The sequence below is a fragment of the Narcine bancroftii genome, chromosome 10 (assembly GCF_036971445.1).
Source record: "Narcine bancroftii isolate sNarBan1 chromosome 10, sNarBan1.hap1, whole genome shotgun sequence".
Classification (NCBI taxonomy): domain Eukaryota; kingdom Metazoa; phylum Chordata; class Chondrichthyes; order Torpediniformes; family Narcinidae; genus Narcine; species Narcine bancroftii.
In genome coordinates, this window is record NC_091478.1 from 53,300,174 (window position 1) to 53,313,636 (window position 13,463).

The 13,463-nt window shown below is 44.9% G+C and overlaps 1 protein-coding gene across 1 annotated transcript in view; it reads right to left on the reverse strand.

The window, feature by feature from the left end:
* Positions 1 to 13,463, reverse strand: part of hydin (HYDIN axonemal central pair apparatus protein) — a 1,560,590-nt gene that overhangs the window by 307,270 nt on the left and 1,239,857 nt on the right. Inside the window, exon 60 of the mRNA XM_069900939.1 lies at positions 11,862 to 12,097. Within this exon, the coding sequence (XP_069757040.1) occupies positions 11,862 to 12,097 (236 nt within the window). The remainder of the gene's footprint in view (positions 1 to 11,861; positions 12,098 to 13,463) is intronic.

Below are 13,463 nucleotides of genomic sequence, written 5' to 3' on the forward strand. Positions count from 1 at the left end.
AAAGTCCTAAATAAGTCCCTAATTGTTGTTGAGGAGCCTGATGGCAGAGGGATAGCAGCTGTTCCTGAACCTAGTGGTGTGGACAACCTGAACTAGTTGTCCAATGCTCTTCCCAACAGGAAGTGGGAAGTCAGAGAATCTCCTGATATCACTGACAATGACTTCTGTGGGAAATGCAGACTAGAACATCTGTTTGACCAGATTAGGGAGCTGGAGCTGCAGCTGGATGTACAGCGGACCATTCGGGATGCTGAAGACATTGTAAATAAGGCATTAAACAGGAAAGTCTGTGAGAGAAACTCAGCAGGTCACATAGTATCTGCAAGAAGTAAGGCAGAGTAGACATCTGAGATCCTTGTTGGGGCAAAAACGTTCAGTATAGTTATCTGAGATCCTGAAAATTTATATTGTAGGGACCTGATATCAGGATCATAGATAAGGGTTTGATTGGGGTGATATCAGTCAGGGAGGAGCTGGGTGGTCATTGGAAGATGTGGGATGTAGCTTGAGAGAGAGGGAACCCTCTGTGGCCATCCCCTCAGTTACAAGTAGACCGTCTTGATACAGTTGGGAGGATGACCAGCTAGGAGGAGTCACAGCAGCCACGTCTCTGGCACTGCTGGCTCTGAGGGTCAGAAGGGAAGGGGGAGAAAAGGAGAGCAAGAGTGATTGGGGACTTGATAGTGAGAGGGACTGACAGGAGAGTCTGCGACCAACATCGAGACTCCCAGATGAGATGCTTACTGCTGGGTGCCCAAACAATCCCTGGGAACAAGAGGATCAAATATGCAGAGAGATTGCTGAGGTCTGTAGAGAGGAAAAGCATGACTGCCCAATGGGAGGGGCTTAAGAACATGATAGGGGAGATCCAGGATGAACCTGTTTCCAGTCTGGTAAAGGGCAGGAATGGCAAGGTGAAGGAATTGTGGTTAACCAGAGAGACAAAACAGGTCGAAGGAGGAGACATATCTCAAATGTAGGCAGACAGGTTGAGGATATGAGGAATGTAGGAACAGGGTGAAGAAGGAAACAAGGAGTGCTGAAAGGTTTTGAGATGACTTTGGCAGATAATGTAAGGGAGATTTTAAAATTAAGTTACAAACAAAAGTGTCACAAAGGAAAGAATAGGTCTGTTTATAGATCAGGATGGGCATCTATCTGCAGAGCTAGAGGAAATGGGAAGATCTCAAATTAAAATGATGAGCCGCACTAGGGAGAAGAGGTGGAAAATCTCATGATATAAGAGTAACAACCTGAGTCTCAACGAGAACAAAATAAAAGAGATGCTTGTTGACTTCAGGAGGATCATGGATGATCTCCCTCCACTACACATTAATAACTTGGTAGTGGAGAGAGTGGAGAGCATCAAATTCCTCGGAGTCCACTTACAAAGTGACCTATCCTGGTCACACAACATCTCCTTACTTGTCAGGAAGGCACAACAGCAACTGCTCTTCCTAAGAAGACTGAAGCAGGCAAGGCTACTGGCCACTATTATGCTGACTTTCTATAGACCAGTGGTCTATAGAGGATGTACTGGCTGGCTGCATCACAGTGCAATTGCTGTAGAGCATTGGATCGGAGGTCAATCCACAGGATTATAAGAATGGCAGAAAGGATCACTGGGGCCCCCCTCCCCCTCCATCAAGATGATCTACCAAGATTGTTGTCTAAAGAAGGTTTGCAAAATTGTTGTGGTCCCCTATCACACCATATTCAGCATCTTCCAGATAATCCCAACTGGAAAGTGATACTGGAGTATCAGAGTCAGAATTACCAGGCTGAGAAACAGGTTCCCTTAGGCAGTGAGACTGCTGATCCATGAATGAACTGCTCATACACACCCTTCCAGATCCTACTATTTAGTTAACAATAATGTATGTGTGTGTGTGTGTGTGCGTGTGTGTGTGTGTGTGAGAGAGAGAGAGAGAGAGAGAGAGAGAGAGAGAGAGAGAGAGAGAGAGAGAGAGAGGAGAGAGTTGCACACAGGTCACATGCTCAGCGATTTTGCAGACCAATCAAATTGCGATTCATCCATAGGAGAGGCCACTGTGCAAGTGGCCCAGTACAGGTGTGGGACTTTGAGGCTTTGTTTTAAGAGGCTTCAGTGAGCAGAGGGTGAGGTGGGGGTGGAAGAGTTGAAGCAAGATAAGAACAGGTTTTTCTAACTCTTTCCTTTTTAACAGGAAGTGGGAATGGCAACAAGGCAGAGACATGCTCCTCTTGTAGAATGTGGATAGTCAGGGAAGCCAACACCATTTCCGATTACTTCATCAACCTGATGAAGTACACATTGTGTTAGGGAATTAAGGCTGGAGATGGATGAACTCTGGACCATTCAGAAGGCTAAGGGTGGTAGACAGAGAGTGCAGGGTACCCTTGTGACCATTCCCCTCAGCAACTTTGGGGGGATGACGTCATGAGGCCAGGCAGCAGCGAGACCAATAGTGCTACTGTGGGCTCTTACCTCAGAAGGGAAAGGTGAAGTCAGACATGGAACAGTCAGAGGGCACTTGATAGTCAGGGGAACAATCAGGAGATTCTGCTGCCACAAAAGAGACTCCAGGTTAGTTGTTGTCTCGCACGTTCTCAGGTCTAGGATGTGTCTGAGCAGGTGCAAAATATTCTTGTGAGAGTATGAGCAGCCAGAGATCGTGGTACATTTTGGTATCAATGACATAGATAGAAGTGGGGTAGAGGTCCTGCAAATTGTTTTGGGAGTTAGGAAAGAGACTGAAGAGCAGGACCTCCAAGGTGGTAATGTCTGGATTACTTCCGGTGCCACGAGCTAGGGAAAGTCAGAAGAGGAAGAGAGTGCAGATAAATGAGTGGTGAAAGACATGGTGCAGGGGGCAATGTTTTAAGTTCTTGGATCATTGGAACCTTTTGTATGTAAGAGGTGACTTTTACAAGTGGGACAGGTTACACCTGAACTCAAGGACAACCAATATCCTGGCAGGGTGGTGTAGTAATGCTGTTGGGGGAGGGGGTTTAAACTAGATTGGCAGGAGGGTAGGAACTAAAGTGAAGAGACAGAGGAGAAGCGGTTGGCGCACAAGTAGGGACCGCTGGTAGGGAGTTTGTGTGGAAGAACAGGCAGAGAAGGGAAAGTTGCAGCCAGTCAAATGAACTGCAATGGAACAGGAACACAATAAAGAGATAAAGGTTTCATATTTAAGTGCACGCAGCACAAAAAATAAAGTGGATGACCTTGTAGTATAGCTACCTGCCTATCTTATGTCCAAGGATACACAGTGCATTGAAAGGATAGGCAGGTAAGCAGGGTGGCGCAACTCTTCTGGTAAGGAACGACATGAAATCATTAGAAATCCTTGTGGGTTGAGTTAAGATATGGCAAGGGTAAAAAGAGATTGTTGGCAGTTTTATACTGTTCTCCAAAGAATAGCCGGGACGTGGACAATAAATTACAATAACAAATAGAAAAGGTGTGTCAGAAGGGTAGTCGTGGGGATTTTAACATGCGAGGAGATTGGAAAAACCAAGTTGGGACTGGATCTCAAGTGAGACAATTTGTAGAAAGCTAATGAGATGGGTTTTTGGATAGCTTGTTGATGAGCCCACTAAAGGGTCAGCTGTACTGGATTGGGTATTGTGCAATACACCAGAAATTATTAGAGAGCTTTGAGTAAAGGAACCATTAGGGGGCAGTGATCACAATATGCTTGAAATCAATTTGAGATTTAGCAAGGTCTTTCAGTGGAGTAAAGGAAATTACAGCATCCTGAGGGAGAAAATGGCCAAAGTAGATAGGTAGGGGTCAGTAGTAGAGAAGACAGCAGAGCAGCAATGGATGGAGTTTCTGCAAAAAATGAGGAAGGTGCAGAATAGATACATATCAAAATAGAATGAATATTGCAAAGGAAAAAATGTCACAACTGTGGCTGAGAAGGGAAGTCAAAGCCAATGTAAAAGCAAAAGAGGAAGCAAAAATTAGTGGTAAGATAGAGGTTTGGGAAGTTTTTAAAAACTTCCATAAGGCAACTAAAAACTAAAGGTGAATTTTTGAGTGTACAACGTTTGTATGTTCTTGTCAGGATCGAGGGGAAAGTTAGAAGGTATAGGGATCCTTGATTATCGAGAGATATTGTGGATCTGGTTCAGAAGAAGAGAGAGGTGTAGAACAAGTATAGGCAACAAAGAGCAAATGAGGAGTATAAAAATGCAAGACAAAATTCAAGAAAGAAATCAGAACAGCTAAAAGAAGGTATGAAGTTGCTTTGGTAGACAACATGAAGGAAAATTGTAAGGGTTTCTACAGAGCAAAAGGATAGTAAGGGACAAAATTGGTTCCCTTGAAGATCAGAGTGGTCGGCTTTGCATGGAGCCAAAAGAGATAAGAGAGATCTTAAATGTTTTTTTAAATCATAATTTACTCAGGAAACAGGCACAGAGTCATGGGACATAAAGAAAACAAGCAGTGACGTCATGGAACCAATACAGATTAAAGAGGAGAAAGTCCTTGCTGTCTTAAAGCAAATAAGGGTGGATAAATCCCGCAAGCCTGACAAGATATTCCCTCGGACCTTGAGGGAAGCTTGTACAGAAATTGCAGGGGTTTTGGCAGAAATATTTAAAATCCAGAGGATTGGAGGGTAGCTCACATTGTTCCTTTAATTAAAAAAGGCTCCAAAAGTAAACCTGTAAATTATAGGTCAGTGACCCTGACATTAGTAGTTTGTAAGTTATTGGAAGGTGTTCTAAGAGATTGGATATACAATTATTTGGGTAGCCAGAGAGTGATTAGGGATAATCAACGTGGCTTCGTGCCCCGTAGGTCATGTTTAAGCAATCTATTAGAGTTTTTCAATGAGGTTACCAGGAATGTTGACAAAGGAAAGGCTGTGGATGTTGTCTACATGGACTTCAGTAAGGCCAGAATAGGATGTGAGTCAGGAAGGTTCATGATGAAGTAGTGAACTGGATTCAACAATGGCTGGATGGGATAAACAAGAGAATAGTGGTGGATGATTGCTTCTCATATTGGAGGCCTGTGACTAGTGGTGTGCCTCAGGGATCAGTGCTGGGACCATTGTTATTTGTCACCTATATCAATGATCTGGATGATTATGTGGTAAATTGGATCAACAAGTTTGCAGATGACACTAAGGTTGGAGGCGTTGTGAACAGCAAAGAAGGTTTTCAGACCTTGCAGAGGGATCTGGACCAGCTGGAAAAATGGACTGAAAAATGGCAGATGGAATTTAATGCAGACAAGTGTGAGGTGTTTCATTTACCAAGAAAGGACATACACAGTAAAAGGTAGGGCACTGAGGAGTGTAGTAGAACAGAGGGATCAAAGAATACAGATACATAATTCCCTGAAAGTGGTGTCACAGGTAGATAGGGTTCTAAAGAAAGCTTTTGGCATATTGGCCTTCATAAATCAAAGTATTGAGTACAGGAGTTGGGATATTATGATAAAGTTGTATAAGACATTGGTGAGGCCAAATTTGGAGTATTGTGTGCAGTTTTGGTCACCTAAACTACAGGAAAGATATCAATAGGATACAGTAGAAAGAGTGCAGAGATTGATTGGGATGTTGCCCAGACTTCAGGAACTAAGTTACAGGGGAAGGTTAAACAGGTTAGGAGTTTATTTCCTGGAGTGTAGAAGAATGAGAGAATATTTAATAAAGGTATTTAAAATTATGAAGTGGCTAGACAGAGTAAATGCAGATAGACTTTTTCCACTGAAGGTAAATGAGATACAAACCAGACAACATGGGTTAAGGGTGAAAGGGGAAAAGATTTGGGGGAACATGGGGGGAGTGCTGGGAGTTTCCAGCTGAAGTGGTAAATACAGACTCAATTTTGATATTTAAGAGGAATTTGGACAGGTAGATGGATGAGAGAGGTATGGGGGGCAATGGGATGGGTGCAGGTCAGTGGGTAATGGTTCAGCATAGACTAGAGGGGCTGAGGTGGTCTGTTTCTGTGCTGTAATTGCTCTAAGCTTTTATGGTTTATGAGGGAAAAGATGAAATATAAAAGAGGATACAAAATGCTTTTAAGAGTAAAAGAGTAGATATCGAAGCACTAGAAAATGATGCCGGAGAAATAATAATGGGAGGCCAGGAGATCGGAGAGGAAATAAATGAGTATTTGGCATCAGTATTCACTGTGGAAGACATGAGTCATGGGCCGGATATTGCAGGGTATCAGGGAAGGGAAGTGAGTATGGTTACTATTTCAAGGGAGAAGGTGCTCAGAAAGTTGAATGGGTTAAGGGTGGATAAGTCTCCCGGTCCAGATGGATCATGCCCTTGAACACTGAAAAAAATAGTGGTAGAGATTGTGGAAATGTTGGTAATGATCCTTTCAGAATCTATATATTCTGATCTCATCCTGGAAGAATGGAAAATCACAAAAGTCAGCCCATGATAGAAGAAGGGAGGGAGGCAGCATAAAAAAATAGACTAGTTAACCTAATGTCAGTGATTGGGAAGGCATTGGAGTTGATTGTCAAGGATGAGGTTGCAGAGTACATGGAGGCACATGATAAGACAAGCCAAAGCCAGCATGGTTCCGTTCAGGGAAAATCTTGCTCAACAAGCCTATTTGAATTCTCTGAAGAAGTGACAAGCCGGCTGGATAAGGGAGATGCAGCGGGTGTTGTGTATTTGACATTTGACAAAGTGTTGCCAACTTAACAAGGTAAAATCCCATGGTATAACAGCAAACTTAGTAGCGAAGGTAGAGCATTAGCTGATGGGCCACCTTGTCCACCTCTGACAACACTCTCCCCTTCCTGGATCTCTCTGTCTCCATCTTGGATCAAGATTTCCACTGATATATATTACAACACCTCTCACTCACACAACTACCTGGACTACACTTCCTTACTCCCTGTCCCCTGCAAGGATTCCATCTCCTTCTCTCAATTTCTCCATCTCAACCACATATGTTCCCATGATGTGATCTTCTAGTCCAGACCTTCCAAAATGTTTGCCTTCTTCCATAAACGTAGCTTCCCCTCCACCACTATCAACTCAGCTCTCACCCGCATCTCCTCCATTTCCCACTCATCTGTCCTGGCCCCCTCTGCCCCCAGATGCAACATATTTAGAATCCTCCCTCATCCTCACCTACCACCCCACCAGCCTCTGCATCTAACACATCATCCGTTGAAATTTCCGGTACTTACAACGGGATCCCATCACCACCACCAGTCATATTTTTCCTTCTCCTCCCCTCTCTGCCTGTAGAAATCACTTCCTCCATGACTCCCTCGTGCACTCATCCCTCCCCACCAATCCCCCACACCCTTCCCCAGCACCTTTCCCTGTGGCTGCAGGAGGTGCCACACTTGGACCCACACCTCCTCCCTCACCATGGTCCGGGCTCCTAAACAGGCCTTTCACATGAAGCAACACTTCATTTTTAATCAACAAACCTGATTTACTGCATCCGATGCTCCCTTTGTGTCCTTCTCTGCATCAGAGAGACTGGGCAAAGATTGGGATATCACTTTGCTGAGCATGTCTGCTCCATTTGAATCAGTGACAAAGACTGCCCAATGGCCAACCATTTCACTTCTATGTCACACTCCCATACTCACATGTCTGTCCATGGCCTTATGTACCAAGACTACCCTAAAAGTGGAGGAACAACACCTGATTTTCCGTCTGGGCCCTCTCCAGCCCATTAACTTTTCCTGTTTCTGGGCTAACTTGTTCTTCCCCCTCCCCTTCCGCCCCCCCCTTCACTTCCACCTTCCAGCTCTCCTCCCCTTCCCTCTCTATTCAACCAGCCATCCCTCCTCCCCCCGCTTGCAGCTGTCCCTTCCCTCCCTTCTCCACCTATCACCTCCTACACTTTTGTTCAGATGCCAGGTGACATTTTTACACACCTTGATGAAGGGCCCAAGCACGAAACATAGGTTATGTATTTTTACCTTTGCTTTCTATAGGACACTGTTTGACCAGGTGAGTTTCTCCAGCATTGTGTTTTGACTTCAACCATGGTATCTACAGATTTTCATGTTTTACTTTTAATCCAGACATCTGTCTTTTGTTACTCATACCTGAGGATGGTCTGAAGCTCAAAACATCGGTGGTGTCTGCAGACATTCATTTTTCACTCAATTCCGTTGCACCACTGAGAAACCTTTTCAAGGCATGTCTTCTCTGAAGAAGTCTCCTCCTCTCTTTGAAGGGAGTTCTCTGAGAGTCTCTCTCTCTCTCACTGCTCCTTATCTGCTCCCTAACACTCACAAGCTCTATGACCATGTACTCACCCGGACTCGTTTCCACAGCCACATGTCCTTCCTGGCTACTTGTCTCCACTATCACCTGGTACTCTGTGAATTCCAACTCCATTTCTAGGTCTCCCAGTTTAGCTCCTGATTCAGGTCTTCACTTTTGCCTGGTGATCCACAGGACCAAACTTCCATCAAGAACTCCCACCCTACCCCCAGCAGCCTACGGGACCAAGCCTTTGACGCATGTCTCTACTTTGGCCCTGGTGACTGACAGGACCGAGTCTCCGTCAAGAACTCCCATCCTGGCCCACCAACCTACAGGACCAAGCCTCCGACACAGGTGTCTCTACCTTGGTCCTGGTGGCCCACAAGACCGAGCCTCCTTCTCAACTCTCTTTCTGGGGTTTCTCATCCTCACCTCCCCCCTCTGACTTCCTCATCCCTCCCCTCCTTTCCTTGGATTATTCCTATCCTCCATCTCCTGATCCATGCCATTCTCCTTCCTCCCCCCACCGACACCCTCTACCTCCATTGAACCTTCCCCCCAACCACTACATGGTCTTTACCATCCCCTCTGACCTTCCCCTCTCAGAATCAGAACACTCTGCCTTCAGTAGAGGCCTCTCCTTCATCCCCATTCACCCACACCTCAATGAGTTCTGGGCAAACCATGATGGTGAACTTCTAGAACCAGAATTTTATACACCCACCGCCCCCCCCCCCCCAACTACAGATCCAACTTTAAACTTTTGTTCTGGCCTTCTACCAGCTATCTTTATATTTCCAACTCTTACCGAGATGTAAACTGTCTTGACTCTTGGAATGCCTAGCTCTCCACTCCTCCATTGATAAGATGGCAGTGACATGATTGCAGCTCGATGCATTACATTACCTTAAGTATGTAGCTGTGCACAATATCTGAGGCACTGGAACCGGTGGATGAGCACCAGGGACTGTTTGAGGGATCTACTGCGTCTTGGAAAATTCACTGGTGGCGACTCCAGCTCTGTCTGAGGACTGTCCATTGTGGAGGTCCTGGAATGTCAGCATGGAGGCATGGAGGACAGTGGTGTGGCTGTGGCAGCCCAGCCTGGGGTCGGGGGCGACTGAAGTGGAGCAGGGTTTGTCGCTGGGTGAAGTTAGCAGACGTGCTCAAGGGGATGCCTCACTGAGGTTATGGAGCTGAATTGTGGACTGTTTGTGGAGCTGGGAGTTCTCCACGCTCGTGGGGTGTTCCTGAGGGGCTGCGTTGTGGGGCTGGTGGTAATGTGGGTGCCAGTGGAGCATGTAGGTGCCTATACTATAACCCCAGGCACTGGGGAACGTGAACGGAGAGACTCCTTACTTGAGTTACCGAGGACTGTTGTGGTCTTTCAACCCTATGGTGCTAGTGTTGGCTTCTAGTCTTAGTACTGGTGGCACAGATTTTTTTGGGTTTTTTTGTATAATTGTAACTGAGTATTTTAAGATTAATAACTGTAGGCTAAACACAATTTAGACTTTAGACTCCAAACATTATGTAAAATTACTTAAATCATAAGCTAAAGTGTCTCAAAGCCCTTCATTTTTTTCTGGGCAATAGACTCAACCAGTCCCCTCCACCACCATCCTCCTCCGCTGGCAGAATTTGTCCTCACCGTCATTAATTTCTCCTTTGACTCATCACACTTTCTCCAAGTTAAAGGGGTAGCCATAGGTACCTGGATGGCCCCCAGCTATGCCTGTTTTTTGTTGTCCACGTGAAGTAATCCATGCTACAAATCTACACAGACAAGGCCCCTCAACTCTTCCTGTGCTATATCGATGACCTCTTTGGCACTGCCTCATGTACCCATAATGAGCTTGTCAACTTCATCCACTTTGCTGCCAACTTCCACCCCGACCTTAAATTCATGTGATCCATCTCGAGCAACACTCTCCCTTTCCTCAATCTCTCTGTCTCCATCTCGGGAGATAAACTCTCGACAGCCATCTTCTATAAACCCACCAACTCCCACAGCTACATTGACTACACCTTTTCCTATCCTGTCCCCTTTAAGCTGGAACCCACCAACTCTTGGATAGCCAGGGAAAAATTAAGGAGAACCAGCGCAGGTCTGTGCATGGGGAATCATGTCTCATAAACTTGACAGAATTTTTGGAAGAGGTGACAAAGAATAATGACAAGGACAAGGCAATTTTTGGATTTTGGTAAAGCATTTGATAAGTTCCCACATGAAATGCATAGGGGTTGTAGGACAATTGGGTGTAACTGGGCGACATGGGCTCATGGGGCAAAAGAGCCTGCTACCATGCTGTATGTCTAAATTTAAAAAGAAAAAAAAACATTTATATTTAAAATATAACAATGTAAAAATTTTAATTTAAAAATGGTAGATGATATGGAAGCTCAGGGCACACGGGATGGGAAGCCAACTGACAATATAAGTGATTAGACATAGGAATAAGAGAGTGGTTGTGGAGGGCAGGTTTACAGATGAGAGGCCCGTGACCAGTTTGGTACCAGGACCTTGTGGCAAGGTCTGTAAGTTTGCTGATGTCATAAAAATATGTGCTATGGTGGACAATAAAGAAGGTTATTGGGTTTGAAAAAGGATTGAGGCCTGGTGGGGAATTAGAGTAAGGAATGGCAGATGCTTTTCAACTCAGAGAAGTGTGAGGTCCCTCATCTAAGTAAATCAAACCAGGGTGAAGCCCTGAACAGTGTTTATGGAGCAGTGCAACCTCAGGGTGCAGGTACACCATTCTCTGAGGAATACAGCACAGAGCGAAGAGAGTGTTTGGGGCATTCGTCTTCATTGTTCGGGGGACTGAATACAAGTGTTGGGTCATCATGTTGGAAGTTATTCAAGACACTAGTGAGGCCACACTTGGAATATTGTGTGCACTTTTGATTAACTAACCACAGGAAAGATATTATAAAGTTGGAAAGGGGACAGAAGAAGTTTACAAAGCTGTTGCCAGAATTGGGGAAGATGAGTTGTCATGAAGAACGGAGGGAAAAAAAGCTAAGCCTGTTTTTCTTCAAGTGTAAAACATTGAGAAGTCCATAAAATAATGAGTGGCTTTAAATTTAAACATACAGCATAGTAACAGGCCATTTTGGCCCAGCTGCCCATTGCCCAATTCACACCAATTACTACACCCCTGGTACCTTTTCGAATGGTGGGAGGAAACCAGAGCCCTCGGGGAAAACCCACACAGACACAGTGAGCACGCACAAACTCCTTACAGACAGGGTGAGATTTGAATCCCTGTCTTGATCGTTGATGCTGTAAAGGTGTTGTGTTAACTGTATTGCTCAGACAAGGTATCCTAAATTTGGAGAATCTAAGATGAGAGGCATGGTGAGGGGGTGGGATTTTGAAGGGATGTGAGGGGACAGTCCTTCATTCAGAGGGTGGTAGGCACTTGGAATGAGCTTCCAGACAAGGTAGTGGAGGTAGCATGTCAGCTTTCTTTTAGAAATATTTGGATAACTCCATGGATGGGAGGGGTTTGGTGATATGTGGACCTAATGAGGGCAAGTGGGGTTTAAGCAGGAGGGTACTTTGTTCAACTTGGACAGGCTGGACCTGTGGGTCTGTTTCCCTGTTGTAAGAGTCAATTAGCATTTTTCTGAAGTGACATTTTTTTTTACCTTGTTAGAAATGGGCTTCACCGATAACAGCACATCAGCAGAGACCTTGCAGCCGTTGATGATCTTGAAGCGGGCTTCAGCCTGATCTCCAACATGTACATTATAGAAGATGAATTTCTTCTCATCCTCCACATAGATTCCACTCGTCTCTACCATCTGCAAGCAGCGATGGAGATTGATGTTCTGGCAAATGAAATGTTCCTCAAAGATAGAAGGAATATCGTCCACCACAATATCTAGATAAGAAAATGCAAGCAATTAGATGATGGTGAAGGAAGAACTCTCATCCAGGTTATTGCACAAGCACTGGGAAGGTGAACGTGAAGTCTAAGGAGAATAATGAAAGTTTGTTTCTTAGACAAAAAGAGAGGCATAACTATTAGGTGAGGGGGTGGGGTTTAGAAGCAATGTGAGGAGACAGTTCTTCATGTGGAGGGTGGTGGGCACATTAAGTGAGATTTTTCTCTTAGCAGACACTTCCATTCTCCAAAGGGGTTATTCATTCCTCCATTGCATGTTCAGCCCGAACTTGCTTGATCTACCTGAATGGTGTGGAAGAAAGCCCAAGGAAATTCAATCACCATTCTGAATGGACCAACAACAATCTTGGACTCAATGTCACCAAAACCAAGGAGCTGATTACTGACCTCAGGAAAGGAAAACCAGAGGTGCACGATCCACTGATTATTGGGGGATCAGAGGTGGAGAGAGTGAGCAAATTGAAGTTCTTGGGAGTCATTATCTTGGAGGATATTTTCTGCACCCAACACAACAATACCATTGTGAAGAAAGCACGTCAACACCTCTACTTCCTCAGGAGTTTGTGGAGGTTTGATATGACAAACTGGCAAATTTCTACAGATATGTGGTGGGAAGTGTGCTAACCAGCTGCATCATGGTCTGGTATGGGGACACCAATACCCCTGAGCATAAAGTTCTGCAAAAGGTAGTGGACACCCACCTCAGGACATCAGAGGCAAAACCCTCCCCACCATCAAGAACATCTACAGGGAATGCTACCATTGGAGGACTACCCAACACATGCTATGTTCTCACTGCTACCACCAGGAAAGAGGTTAAAGTGCCACAAGACTCACCCACCATGTTCAGGAACAGCTGCTACCCCTCCACCGTCAAACTCCTCAATCAGGGACTCATTTAAGGACTCTTACTTCTGCATTTTATTGATTTTTTTTCTCTGTATTGCACAGTCAGTTTGTTTACATTATTTGTTTACATGAGTATGTTGAATCTGGTTTTTTTTCACAGCCACTAAGTGGTAATTCTTCTCGCCCACATATGTGATGTCATATGTACTCTAACAATAAATCTGAATCTGACATGCTGTTGAAACCATGGTAGAACTCCTTTCATGTTGGCATGGTTGAAGTTGCCAGCTACAATAATGGCATCATCAAGGTGGAACATCTTGGCTTCACAGATGGCACCACGAGGCTCCTTCATTCATTGCAACACTCTCATTAGCTGAAGATGGAACATAAACTGCAGTAATCATCATGGCCGAGAATTCCCTGGTCAGGTAGAACGGCCTGCGTTTCATCTATTCTTGCTGAACAGAAAGCCTTGACAACAGAGACATTT